The sequence below is a fragment of the Pieris napi genome, chromosome 9 (genome assembly GCF_905475465.1).
Source record: "Pieris napi chromosome 9, ilPieNapi1.2, whole genome shotgun sequence".
Classification (NCBI taxonomy): domain Eukaryota; kingdom Metazoa; phylum Arthropoda; class Insecta; order Lepidoptera; family Pieridae; genus Pieris; species Pieris napi.
In genome coordinates, this window is record NC_062242.1 from 13,149,328 (window position 1) to 13,162,172 (window position 12,845).

The following is a 12,845-nucleotide window of genomic DNA, read 5'->3' on the forward strand; positions in this document are numbered from 1 at the left end:
GCGTCCCATCGAAATCGTCAGATTAGTGAATGAGAGCTTTTTTTTGGTGCACTTAACACTCCCTTAGAAAATCTGACGCGCTCGATAATTTTTATTTTTTTTTTCATTTTCAACCCATAAATACAACCACCCGCATCATGCAAACGATCAGATTAACATACGTACATTATTAAAAATACGTAGGGCATTGATGCTATCAATATCTGACGCGCTCGAGGATGTCCATGCAACAGTTTTTTTTTACATATTTAACAATCTATAGCCGCTTCCCCCGATGAAAAGGTATATATCATATAACATTTTTTTCTTCTTATTATCTAAGCTTTGCATCCCAATAGGTCTCTACGACGCTCGAGTAAATCCCCATTTAGCATCGTGGGCTCCCCTACCATTATATTAGTTTTTACCAAATAAAGATTGATATTAAAATTTACCATTAAAAAACGTTTTTTTTTAAAGAAAAGATCCTACATTTAGGTAGAGAAAAAGTCTAATACATATTTTAATTATAAAAACTTTGTTTTTGAAGGTTTCACTTCTACCATGTGTGAATTGGACACATGATTTTTTTAAATGTTGGCTGTCACCAGATTTTCCCACCTGTCTATCGGACGAATCTGCCTGGGCTTTGTTTTTAGATTTTGTAATATAGGTATTGGATGTTGACATACGTTGTCAGAGGTCGCGATAAGTATCGTTATGAATGCGAATTGCGATATTTGTTATCAGAATTACTCGCCTGTATAAAAATTGGCAGGATGGAAATAAAAAGCGATGTAATTAATATAGAAAAATATAATATTTACATTTTAATAGTTTACCTCGGCAACTAACAAAGTTCCTAGGGATCAGCAATTTATGCGAGTCTCGATCTTACATAAAAACAATTACATTTTACTTATAATTAAAGAGTAAATAAAAATCATAATAAACAAAGCTTAGCTCTTCAGCTTTGTAGTTTTACTACTCAACTATGAATTTCTCATCAATAATTTTTTATTCAATTTCAAATAAACATTTGAAGTGCAATGGGCAGCCTTTATACATGCACAGCAGTTGCCTAGTCACCAACAATTGACTAGAAAATATCAGATTTTACCTCCAAGGTAAATAAATATTTAATAATACAATTTACTATAAAAATACTTTCAATGTTTTTATATAATATTATGTACATACAAATAACAGACAAAAAGATTAGTCTCTTGAGCGGTAACAGGTTTTATTTTTCCGTCCTTGATATTTTTACTGTATAAGACGACTATTGACCCTTATCGGGCGGCCGCTCGTCGATCTGCGCCCGGCGACGGCGCCCCACTACGGCGGCGGCGAGGTAGCCGAGCGCGGAGCCGGCTACGAGCGCCGCGGCGCCGGCCTTCGCCCCCAGCAGCAGCCCCGCGGGGCCGAACAGGGCGGCGCCGGCCACCGCGCCTCCCGCTCCGTACATGCCCGCTCGCAGCCTTTCGGCGAGCGCCAGATGCGTTCGCGCGTCGCTCACGGCGTCGGCCGCGACCTCGACGCCGTCGGCGGCGGCTTCCAGGGGCCGCCTCTGGCGCAGAGCGGCGGCCTGCACACTCTGCCAAGCCTCGTGCAGAGCCCTCACCTCGCTCTGCAGCGCGCTCCATCCCGCCAACACGGCTTCGCGTTCCCGTAGCGACATGCTCGCGTCGGGCTCCACTCGCAGCTGCACCTGCTCCGGGACTATGCCGACGGAGTCCGTGGACGCCAGGCTGCCGGACTCCATGCCGTCATCCGTCGCCGGACGATTTACGGACAGGGGACTCGTCTCTGTGAACGCCATGTTCATCACTCGTAGTCATATTTCCTTGAAGTACTTAAAAGCCCAGTTAAACTTTTAAAAAATCAAAGATATTAGAAGTCAGGAAAGTGGTTGAGATGTTTCTGAGTCTTTTCAACTTAGGGCTTTGCTTTTTGTTCAAAGTTTTGATAGTTTTGTTAATAAAAGTGTGTAATGGGCGAATTATTATGGGTAAATTATGAGAAAAACAAAAGCAACAGCACTCTAGCCTCACCGCAGGCAGATGCTCGTGTTTGGTTCGACTCTACTATTGCAATGCAACTCCTCTCTATAACACCTAGAAAGATATATTTGCTTAGAATCCTCTTACATCTTGATTTTGTTTACCTGCCACTAATAAAGCTAGAGCTAACAGACCATTAACTAATCAACAAAAATTAGGAAAGCTTGGCTTGATTATACAAACAAGTCCCAATTATATATTTTTTAAATAGAATTTTAAGTGATATTGATATTATTTTTTTAATGATATATATACAGCATATTTTAATACAACAATAATCTCAATGCAAGATATTAGAAAATAACTTTTTACCCAGATAGTCCATTATTGCTTTCAAGGTGAGGTCTCTGGAGTGTTGTGTGAGTTTATCAAAACGAGCTCGATCAGCACAGCACACCTGCCTTCTAAGAGCCTCCATCTCACCGAGCAATGCTCGCAGTTGAGAGGACACGCGACGCGCATGTACTTGTTCACATCGGACACGACTGTAGTCACCTGTTTCCTCATACTAAATAAGTGAAAAGTGAGAAATTTGTATCAAAAATAATATTATTGAGAAAGCCTTTTTCCTATGATTTTACTAGTAGTACTACATTGAGTGTAGCCCACTATGAAGATTTAGGTATCACCTACAAAGATTTAACTATTTATGTATTCCATACATTTTCTATTATCATCTAACTCATTATTTATAATGTTTTTCAAGATCAACTAATAGATTGGGATAGACATATTTGTGTATTTATTCATTGCCAACAGACTTAGAGAAATACTAATGAAAACTTTTGTGAATAATAATTATAACTCAATTGACACTCTTGCTTTCTAAGCTAAGCAAATTACAGATACAACAGCTATATATTATATGAACTAGCAAATAATTTTCATATATACTCTAATTTATAATACATATTATTAACTGTTTTCGCTATATTTTTCAATACATTGTGACGTCAATGTACTACGCACAGTTTACATAATATTCAAATTAAAACGTAAAAACAAAGAATAGTGAATAAAAAATTATACCTACCTTTAGAATATTGGCTTTGTGTTGTCGCAATAGGTCTAAGTGATGAGGGATTGCAACTTCATTGAACTTAGATAATGATAACTCAACTCGTTTCAGTGGTAGTTTTCCTTCCTCATCCATTTCTTCCAGAAATTGAGAAACCAAAGAACTTACAAGAAATGTTCATGCCACTCAATATTGTCGTCTTGTTTTTCTTTAATAGGTAGCAGTTGTCTTATCATTTACTATTAACAATTCAGATGTATAAATAAATAATTGAACATAATTATTGTTGTTCTACAATCTAGATAATAAATTAACTGACGTCTGCCACAGATAAATTATTTAATTCACAAACCATACAGCGATACAGCAACAAGCGCAGATAACCAATATAGAAAAATACGATATAGGCCTCTAGGACAGGGGTCTCCAAACTTTCTAGCCTTAGGGCCATACTAGGGATGTGAATAATCGATTATTAAAAAGTAAAAATCGATTTTTTTACGCGATTTTTATATTTAAAATAATCGATTATTTTTATAATTGAAAATCAATCATAGTCGATTTTTTTATCTGCCACCTCCCGACATTATGTCTGGTCTTTTATAACCCTTAGACTAACCCTTTAACCCTTTTTAACTATTAGAGATATTCGATATACAACGATGTTTACAATGCGATACATTGAATCCGATTCTTTGAATATGTATTGATATACTCTATGCATTGATGCTTTTTTGTAAAACATCGAAAGGATGATAAAACCAGTTAATTTTACAAAAACTCAAGTTTGAATGGAACACTAAAATTTAAAAGTAAAATAAATTTATTCAGCAGCACAAGACTACATACAATTAAAAGGACAACAAAAATACTGCAATGTGCTACTGAAAAGGCATACACTCAGCATTTATCAAATTTCACCTAAAAGCTATCAAAACGAGATTAAGTTAATTTCGATTTTGATTATTCTTAAACGTTAATTTGTGTTTATAATTTCTGTTGTTTATTTTTAATTAAAAAACCATGAAAAATTAATATTTAGGGTGTTTATTTTGAAATTACTTCAAAAATTTGGAAAAAAATCGATTATTTTTTTAAGAAAAATCGATTATTTATTAATCGATTTTTCATGCTAAAAAAATAATCGATTAATAAAAAATCGATTTTTTATGCCACACACATGAATGTCACATCCCTGGGCCATACTGATTACTCCAGTAAGTTCCGAGGGCCAAATTCTAAAACCATATTATCATTGTTGCCCGTGGCAAAAAGTGAAATAGTCCACTGATGAAAAAAAAAGTCCGAAATAGAAAAAAAATCTCAATTATAATACACTTTATTTTGTGACGTGACGCCTATCGCTAAGTAGCTTTGTCTCAGGGACTTAAATAGCAGGCCACAGGTAAAGAATTATGCCACAGACAACATAAAAATTAAATTTAGTATTGTCAAATTGCTATTTGAGAAGAATTGATTATGCAGAGCACAGAACATGGATAGAAGACCCATTCAGTGTTCAGCCGTGAAGTTTAATAATTAATAATGAAAATTTAAATATAGCTTATGCCATAACTCATAAGCCATTTGGCGTTTTATATTTAAGATTAAGGGCTTTTCAACCAATAAAAGTGTAATAATTGGCAGTGAAACGAGTATCATTTGGCAGTAGGCAAAACTCAAAATTGTATACGAATAACGGGATGAGATTTAGTATTACTGCGTTTCTGATTTTCATTTGATTTGTCTAAATATGATTCTTTAAATACTACTTAGTTTAAGCTGACGGTGTGGTTTTATAACTTTTAGTTAAGTTATTACAAAAAATTACCTTTTAACACCGCGAAATGGATGTGGATACTGGTAAGTTTTTATAACCTATTGCTAGTTATCAGTGAAGCAGCCGATAATCACAAATTTTGTTGTGTTGTTTTACAGACATTCCCTGTTTACACCTAGTAAACAGGGAATGTCTGTAAAATGTTTTTATTTGAAATAATTTAAAAAAATATACTTAATTGTATCTTTGTCATTTAAAATAAAGTCAAAATTATATTAAAGATTTATTTTAGATTGATTTGAGAACTGACAGTCACCAGTTCTCAAATCTATCGCATATAATGGTTGAGGACTAGCTAGTGACACTCCGCTACTCTTTTTTACAGCTTGTGTGGAATAAGTCTTTATAACAATTTAAGTTAATGTCTAGTCTCTATCAGCAGTGGGTGCCTTTTGAAGCTGTCATACTTTATATGTCTTGTGATTTTTTCAATTTATATAATTTGGCAGTAGCTGGGTTACTACTTTGAAATGATCTATGCCTTCAACCAAAGTAACCCAGTAAGTCTTCAACCAACCCTTATACCAGGTGTACAGCTTGCTAGCTAGTGGGCTGTGAAATGTGTCGTTATATGTATTGAATGTCAGGAGTATCTGTATAGTATAGGTAATTTATGTATGAGCAAGCTGCACTAGATAACTAAATATATGAGAGGGTGAGATGTAAGAACCTAACAACCTTACGGATCCCTAAGCCCTACAGACGTACCCTAACACATAAATAGTGAATATATAATTAAGTACGGGATATCTGCACCCAAGAAACCTAAGGTAACAGACAGAGCCCTATGGGTAGGATCAAAGGTTTGAGGTGGTGGAATTATCTCAAACTTATCGGGCACGCTCACAACGATAATTAATGGCTTGAAGTAGTCTTCGCCACTTTCAGAGGAAGCGAGAAATGAATAAGACACAGCAATATTCAAATCTAATTTATTATTCAAAGACTTTATCTTAATTGTTAAAGTCAATGTTCAGATGAAATCTGAACACCAGAATTCATACCCAAGATCTTACCCTAATTTATTTAAGTAATAAAATAAGTGAGTAAATAATATGAAAATTAAATTCTTTGTTTTAGATGGAAGGAAATCAAGATCCCGGAGCAAATCAGTAAGTATTTTATTATTAAGGCTCTTAGAAAAACTTACTTATCCAAAAATATGTACCTTTATGTGTAACTTTCTATGTTTAGTGATTTATTTACCTGTAATATTTCAGGCTGAGTCTAAAATGTCCCACGATGGATCACCAAACTCAAAGTCAAGATCTAATTCAAATTCATCATCCCATGGGTCTTCGCGCTCTGTTTCACCTAAATCGGCCCGCTCTAGAAGTGGTTCAGTGAGATCGAACAGATCCCATAGCGGCTCGCCAAAATCTCCTAGATCAAGAAGTGGTTCTCCAAAGTCCCACGGATCAGGGTCTCGCTCGCGTCGCGAAAGCGTAGCCAAGTCTAAAAGCGGGCCTCCCGCATCCAAAAATCGCTCCAGGAGTACATCGCCAGCATCGAAAAAGAGCCCGAAATCGAGAAACGGATCAATGCGGTCCCGGAGTGTGTCTCCGGCTAAATCCCGCTCTAACAGTGGGTCACGGAAGTCAAAGAGTAGGTCCCGAAGTGGCTCTCGGAGGTCGCGATCACGAAGCAAGTCGGCGGACCTCATGAGGGTGGACGGAGATGCTGCGCCAACTTCACCTATTTCGCCCAGTAAGTGGACAAAATACACCCAAAAAGGTTGCTGGCGACATGACGACTAGAAATAACGTAATTTTTTTTTGTCTTTTGTAGGTACACGCCGATCCCGGTCTCGCTCACGTTCTGCATCAAAGTTAAAATCGGAATCTGCTGGTGAGCATTCTACTATGTAATCCCAACTGCCAATTTATATTATATGCCTTTTAATTTTGGTGAGATGAACCAATCCAAGATGAACGATCTCTCTTTGTTTTGCAGCTGGTGATAGAACGCGGAGGTCGAGATCCGGCTCTTGCAAGCGTAAATCTCGCTCGAGATCCAGATCCCATAAGTCTATTTCTCGCTCCCGATCAGGTTCCAATAAATCTAAGTCTCGCTCCAGATCTGGATCTAGAAAGTCTCGTTCCAGATCTGGATCTAGAAAGTCTCGTTCCAGATCTGGATCTAGAAAGTCTCGTTCCAGATCTGGGTCCAGAAAGTCTCGTTCCAGATCTGGGTCCAGAAAGTCTCGTTCCAGATCTGGGTCCAGAAAGTCTCGTTCGAGATCCGGCTCGCGGAGATCTAAGTCGCGATCTGGGTCACGATCGATATCGCGCAAGTCTAAATCACGATCTAGATCCGGGTCGCGCAGATCCAGGGCCAGATCTAAATCCGGTTCCCGTTCCAAGTCTAGATCCAGGTCTCGTTCGAAATCGCGATCGAGGTCCGGCTCAAAGTCGGTATCGCGCTCTCGTTCAGGATCTCGCTCCAAATCCCGATCCAAGTCACGTTCGAGATCTCGCTCCAAGTCTCGGTCGCGATCCGGTTCAGCTAAATCAGTATCCAGGTAATGTCACACTTTGGTTTAATGAAATAAATTAGATCTGGGGTATCCGAATGGGGGGGTAACGACTACTATTAATTTCAATGATTGAATGATATTCACACATAAAACTCACCAGAAACTCGCATCGCATCGAATCAAATTAATTAATTTTCGTCAGGTCTCGTTCCCGCTCGAGGTCTGGATCTCGCTCTGGCTCTGAGTCCCCTTCGAGAAGAGAGGGCAAGCGGCGCACCGTGCGGCTGCAGTCGGACGACGAGGGCGAAGGCGGCGAGGGCAGCGCCGGGGCCGAGGCGCCTCCGGCCGAGGGAGGCGAGGGGCCCGCGGTTCCCGCCGTCGTGGCGCCCGACGACTCCTCCGACGACGACGTACCCGCCGGCGGCACGAGCATGGAGGCCACCGGGGGCATGTCGGACTTCGAGATGATGCTGGCGCGCAAGCGCGAGGAGCGACGCGGACGCCGGCGCCGGCGCGACATCGACATCATCAACGACAACGACGACCTCATCGCGGCGCTGCTGCAGCGCATGCGCGCCGCCGCCGACGAGGACCGCGAGCTCAACAAGCGCAACCTGCCCGCCGTGCGAAAGGTGTCCATGCTGAAGGAGGCGCTCTCGCAGCTCATCAAGCGGGACCTGCAACTCGCGTTCCTCGAGCACAACGTGCTCAACGTGCTCTGCTCGTGGCTCGCGCCCATGCCGAATCGCGCGCTGCCGTGCCTGCTCATCCGCGACTCGCTGCTCAAGCTGCTGGCGGACTTCCCGCCGATCGACAAGTCGCTGCTGAAGCAGTCGGGCGTCGGCAAGGCGGTGATGTACCTGTACAAGCACCCGAAGGAGACCAAGGCGAACAAGGAGCGCGCCGGGAGGCTCATCTCGGAGTGGGCGCGGCCGATCTTCAACCTCTCGACCGACTTCAAGGCGATGACTCGCGAGGAGCGGCAGGCGCGCGACGAGGCCATGGCGGGCACCCGGCGCCGCGACGAGGCGGGGCCGCCCGACAAGCGCGCTCGGACGCTGGACGAGGCGGAGCGCTCCGTGCGGCCGGGCGAGGCGGGCTGGGTGGCGCGCGCGCGGGTGCCGCTGCCCTCCAACAAAGACTACGTGGTGCGCCCCAAGTCCACCTGCGAGGCCGACATGTCTCGCCTCTCCAAGAAGAAGATGACGCGCTACGAGAAGCAGATGAAGAAGTTCATGGACCAGAAGCGGCTGCGAGGCGGCTCCAAGCGCGCCGTCGAGATCTCCATCGAGGGCCGCAAGATGGCGCTCTGAGCGTTTTAATATAATCTCCGACGGCCCGACTGTGCGATGTCGTTAGCCTCGCTGTAAATATTAACTTTAAGTATTCATCTCCTCGGGCTTCGGAAATATTACTATGACGATTGTGATTTGTGTATAAGTGATAATTTGTATTTAAAATTCTGATAATAAATGACTGAATTGTATGTGTAGTTTAATTTTAGTTTCGTGAGATCGTTTGGGTTAGGTATATATATGAGATAACTTTTCTGATCTCGTTATCTATAAGTTTTAAATAGTCCAATCTTTTGGCTCACTCGAGAGCCGTTTCAAATATACGCCACACGAACCGTTAGCCCGTTATCTCTCACGTCTGTGGAACCTTAATTCCTGATTGCTGTTATCTGAATTGACTACGCTGTCAAGTGTTAACCTAATGTAACTCAGTTTTCTTTTAGCACTGAACGGTGAAGCTATAACGAACTTAAAATGCAATTCGACGCTTCCGGTATGTACAAGATATCATAATTTAGTCTAAAAATATTATTATAATTTGAACATATTTTAACAGACTTAACACTCATTTCATCTGGTATAATATATTAGTAGATAAGTAGTTTTTGCTTCTGCTAAATCTTAAACAACGTACATCGAGAAACTGCTAATAAAATTTGTATCTGAATTGTTGACCGATAAGATATTACAAACAAAAAAACAACAAGGTTACTTTTAGTTATGGCTACAAAGTACTTAATACTTCATTAAACGCCTCCATATAATTAAATATCTGAAGCGGAACTAGCCGACTTGGCCTGCTTTGTTATGATCACAAAGTTCAGCAAAATGATAAAATGTCGTCTTTTTAAATTAGTTAACATTTACTCAATGAATTTATGGGAAAACTGCCTCACAAATAATATATGACCACTTTTTACTTATACGTATTACTATAAAAATATATATTCATTATTGTGTGCATGTCTCCTGAACTGAACTCGAATTGTATATTAACTTCTGGTCGACCTTGCCACCAGATTTTGATTAACACGAACATATTATCATAAAGTACAAAAGAAGAATAGAGTTTTAGTACCCATTTTTGCCATCTTCTATAACGTAATGAAATATAAAACATATCTTTATGTATACTAATATAATAAATAAAGATTTATATTTTTGTATGTTCGTAAGCAATAAACTCAAAAATATATTGGGCTGTATTTCACAATAGAATATATTTTATCTTGGCAGTACACGTTAAACCTTGTTGCTATTATATTTTAGAAGGCGCTGTGTGTTTTAGCCAAAACTGTGCTAATCTTAAAAAAAAAAATTATTTTTACTCAAATGGGTTATAGTCCACGTGCCAGTCAGAAATTTAACGTTGTCAATAGATCAGAATCTATTCTAATTCACAAGTCAGAACTTGCGACGGTCTGAATAGTTAACATGACACTCGCTATTTTTTGAACATAATAACACTTGATAACATTTCGTCGTCATAGATGTCCATTCTGTCTTTCTTCTTTTAATAAACCTTTTTTCTTGTTACGACTTTCCTGTTAACCTGTGCGATAGTCAAGATTTAATATTCAACGTTATTCACAATCACACATTTTAGACCATCAACATGTCCGCTACAATCCTCTAAAAGATGAGTGGATACTGGTGTCTCCGCATCGTTGCAAGAGGCCTTGGAGCGGACAAACCGAACCTCCTCCTGAACACCAATCAGATCCTGATCCTGACAATCCTTTGAAAGCAGGAGCCACCAGGGCCAATGGACAGGTCAGACCATAGTTATAAAAATTTGAGATATTTATAACATTAAAAGGTAGTTTTTTCAACGAAGTCTCGCATAACATTTCAGAGAAATCCAAATTATACTTCTACTTACGTGTTTCCGAATGATTTCCCGGCATTACTAGAGACGGTTCCGGAGCCACCGTCACCCGATCACCCACTCTTCGTCTCTACGCAGGCCAAAGGGACGTGCAGGTATATAAATATATACTTTCTTTTCCGGTTTTAATATACAAAAATTACAAATCCACTTGGTCGGTTATAAATTGTGCTTAGTAGAATCAAGCTCTTAGTTTGTGGAATGGTAGTAGGAAAATTTCTTAAAACGTCATCTTTTACTTACATTTTAGAAGTTTCATAAATGTATATTTATTCCAGGGTAATGTGTTTCCATCCAGACTCAGCAATGACTATCTCATTGATGTCAGTACAAGAGATACTTGCCGTTATTGAAGAGTAAGTTGGCTTATTTATAAGTCAGTAAGGAAGTCTACTCGTATTTTAAAGAAATACAATATTTAAATTTTAAAACTATCTGAAAATTTGAATATATTCAATTCTACGGGTATTATTATAATAACCTGTCTTACCCTAAAAATCCATTACATCTCATTAGATATCTCATTGACTTTGAACTATCAGATATTAGCGGCGACACAACGAAATATACTATGTATAGGACAACACTATAGGTACCTATAGTAAAATGTATAATTCAGAGTAGTTTTATTTTCATGGATATAAGGTTAACAAACGTACTTCGTAACTTCATGATGACATCTATATAATTTAGCTATCTATTATCAGATTTTGCTTCGTACTGTTGAAGAGCTGCATTGACACCTTTAAACATAGAAATGGTGTTGACAATACCGGCATGTATAAACATTGCTACAGCTATCCAAATAGACACTGAAATATGAATTAACTTTCCTACTTACTACTACTAACAAATTAGGTGTTTTTGTATCTATATTTTTCTTCATTTCTCTGAGGTGGGTAGCACAGCTACGTGACCTCGGCGGTCGTTATCGGTGGGTGCAAATATTCGAGAACAAAGGCGCGGTCATGGGATGTTCCAACCCTCACCCACACTGCCAGATATGGGCTTCATCCTTCCTTCCCAATGAGCCCGCAGTGAAAGACAGGTAAATCAATGCATAGATAAAGGCACGTGGGACTCGTTCTTGTCCGACTGTCCGAAATGTCCATTAATGTAAAAACAAATTTTTTATGATAATTTACTTTTAGGTCGCAAAAACAATATTTTGAGAAGTATGGTAGAGCAATGCTCGTCGACTATGTTGAACAAGAATTAATTAAGAAGGTAAAATTGTAATTATTATTAGTTAGTGAGATGTAATGTTTAATTTATACATTTGTTCAATACAAATTTAATTTCCACCCTTTTTTGAATATTTCAGGAGCGTATAGTGTTACAAAACTCAGAATGGGTGGTCGTGGTCCCATATTGGGCGGCTTGGCCTTACGAGACTCTGCTGCTGCCTCTCGAGGGCCATCCGCAACGACTCACTGACCTTACTCCGAACCAAAAACTTTCCCTAGCCGAAATAATGAAGCATCTTAACACCAAGTACGATAACTTGTTCCGTTGCAGCTTTCCTTACAGTATGGGATGGCACGGTCGGTATTGTTAAGTTAAAATATTATGTGCTGTAATATTTGTGACGTAAGACGTAATATGACTCGACAGGAGCGCCGACGGGTGCGGCGTCGAAAGACGGTGACAGCCCCCACTGGCTCGTGCACGCCGTGTACTTACCCCCTTTGCTGCGATCTGCCACCGTGCGCAAGTTCATGGTGGGTTACGAGCTCCTGGCGCAAACGCAGCGCGACCTCACACCGGAGCAGGCCGCCTCGGCGCTAGCGAGTTGCCCGCACGACCGCCACTATACGAGTTTCCATGGCAAGGGAAACTTGCTTGGTGTGAATTAACTAAATTGTATTTAGGTGCAACGAATAAAATTGTTTAGTTTTTTTTTTTTTTTTCAATGTTCCGTACGTATCCCTATCGCAGGTATTCTAATTTAAATAATAAAACTACTCTTATTCGCAATATTGAACTATGAATCCAATTAATTATTGTGTGTTTATTTTAAAATTACTATTTTTTTGTAACTGCGATTATAAAATAAATCATAAATTAATTAAAAACAATAATAAAGCGAAGAATCAACTGTACAAAAGTATGGTTGAAGTAACTCAAGTAAGGCTGTTTAAAGAATTGGGTCGTAATGTTCTTGCCGATCAGACGCAGACGGCGCGGCGGTTGCATTCGAAACACGATGTAATCTATCTTGGCAGAAATTATGACATATGTATTAGGTATATCATCCCCGTGGGGCGAAAACTCATTATGTCCAAA

General features: G+C 39.8%; 3 protein-coding genes across 4 annotated transcripts; 2 read left to right on the forward strand and 1 right to left on the reverse strand.

Annotated features, from left to right (window-relative positions):
* Nucleotides 1–807: 807 nt before the first annotated feature.
* Nucleotides 808–3,458, reverse strand: LOC125052553. 2 transcript variants are annotated; one of them, XM_047653467.1, is made up of 4 exons: nucleotides 3,076–3,458; nucleotides 2,355–2,550; nucleotides 2,034–2,096; nucleotides 808–1,788 (listed from the first exon to the last, which is right to left on the reverse strand). In XM_047653467.1, exons 1-4 carry the CDS (start codon nucleotides 3,193–3,195, stop codon nucleotides 1,262–1,264), a joined length of 906 nt encoding a protein of 301 aa, XP_047509423.1. In that variant the 5' UTR covers nucleotides 3,196–3,458; the 3' UTR covers nucleotides 808–1,261. The 2 variants fall into 2 exon arrangements, with proteins under 2 accessions (XP_047509423.1, XP_047509424.1); XM_047653468.1 differs by lacking the exon at nucleotides 2,034–2,096 and having other exon boundaries at nucleotides 3,076–3,438.
* A 1,070-nt stretch (nucleotides 3,459–4,528) lies between these two features.
* On the forward strand, nucleotides 4,529–8,862 carry LOC125052312 (protein IWS1 homolog). Its single transcript, XM_047653071.1, has 6 exons — nucleotides 4,529–4,923; nucleotides 5,981–6,012; nucleotides 6,121–6,607; nucleotides 6,689–6,748; nucleotides 6,854–7,421; nucleotides 7,579–8,862. Exons 1-6 carry the CDS (start codon nucleotides 4,908–4,910, stop codon nucleotides 8,687–8,689), a joined length of 2,274 nt encoding a protein of 757 aa, XP_047509027.1. The 5' UTR covers nucleotides 4,529–4,907; the 3' UTR covers nucleotides 8,690–8,862.
* Nucleotides 8,863–8,975: 113 nt separating this feature from the next.
* Nucleotides 8,976–12,457, forward strand: LOC125052313 (probable galactose-1-phosphate uridylyltransferase). The gene is made up of 8 exons (XM_047653072.1): nucleotides 8,976–9,164; nucleotides 10,278–10,444; nucleotides 10,527–10,654; nucleotides 10,838–10,915; nucleotides 11,455–11,607; nucleotides 11,711–11,786; nucleotides 11,884–12,103; nucleotides 12,174–12,457. The coding sequence occupies exons 1-8, from the start codon at nucleotides 9,146–9,148 to the stop codon at nucleotides 12,413–12,415; spliced, it is 1,083 nt and encodes a 360-aa protein (XP_047509028.1). The 5' UTR covers nucleotides 8,976–9,145; the 3' UTR covers nucleotides 12,416–12,457.
* Nucleotides 12,458–12,845: the final 388 nt, after the last annotated feature.

Bases quoted from the DNA above. Each gene is read 5' to 3' on its own strand.
- LOC125052553 (XM_047653467.1), bottom strand. From the start codon at position 3,195: ATGGATGAGGAAGGAAAACTACCACTGAAACGAGTTGAGTTATCATTA. The intron at 2,097-2,354 runs GTAAAAAGTTAT...ATATCTTTCTAG, and splicing joins AGCAATAATGGACTATCTGG to GTGTTATAGAGAGGAGTTGC. The intron at 1,789-2,033 runs GTGAGGCTAGAG...TGGCGTTCACAG, and splicing joins AACACGAGCATCTGCCTGCG to AGACGAGTCCCCTGTCCGTA.
- LOC125052312 (XM_047653071.1), top strand. The intron at 6,608-6,688 runs GTAAGTGGACAA...TGTCTTTTGTAG, and splicing joins AACTTCACCTATTTCGCCCA to GTACACGCCGATCCCGGTCT. The intron at 6,749-6,853 runs GTGAGCATTCTA...TTTGTTTTGCAG, and splicing joins GTTAAAATCGGAATCTGCTG to CTGGTGATAGAACGCGGAGG.
- LOC125052313 (XM_047653072.1), top strand. The intron at 11,608-11,710 runs GTAAATCAATGC...ATTTACTTTTAG, and splicing joins GAGCCCGCAGTGAAAGACAG to GTCGCAAAAACAATATTTTG. The intron at 12,104-12,173 runs GTCGGTATTGTT...ATGACTCGACAG, and splicing joins TTACAGTATGGGATGGCACG to GAGCGCCGACGGGTGCGGCG.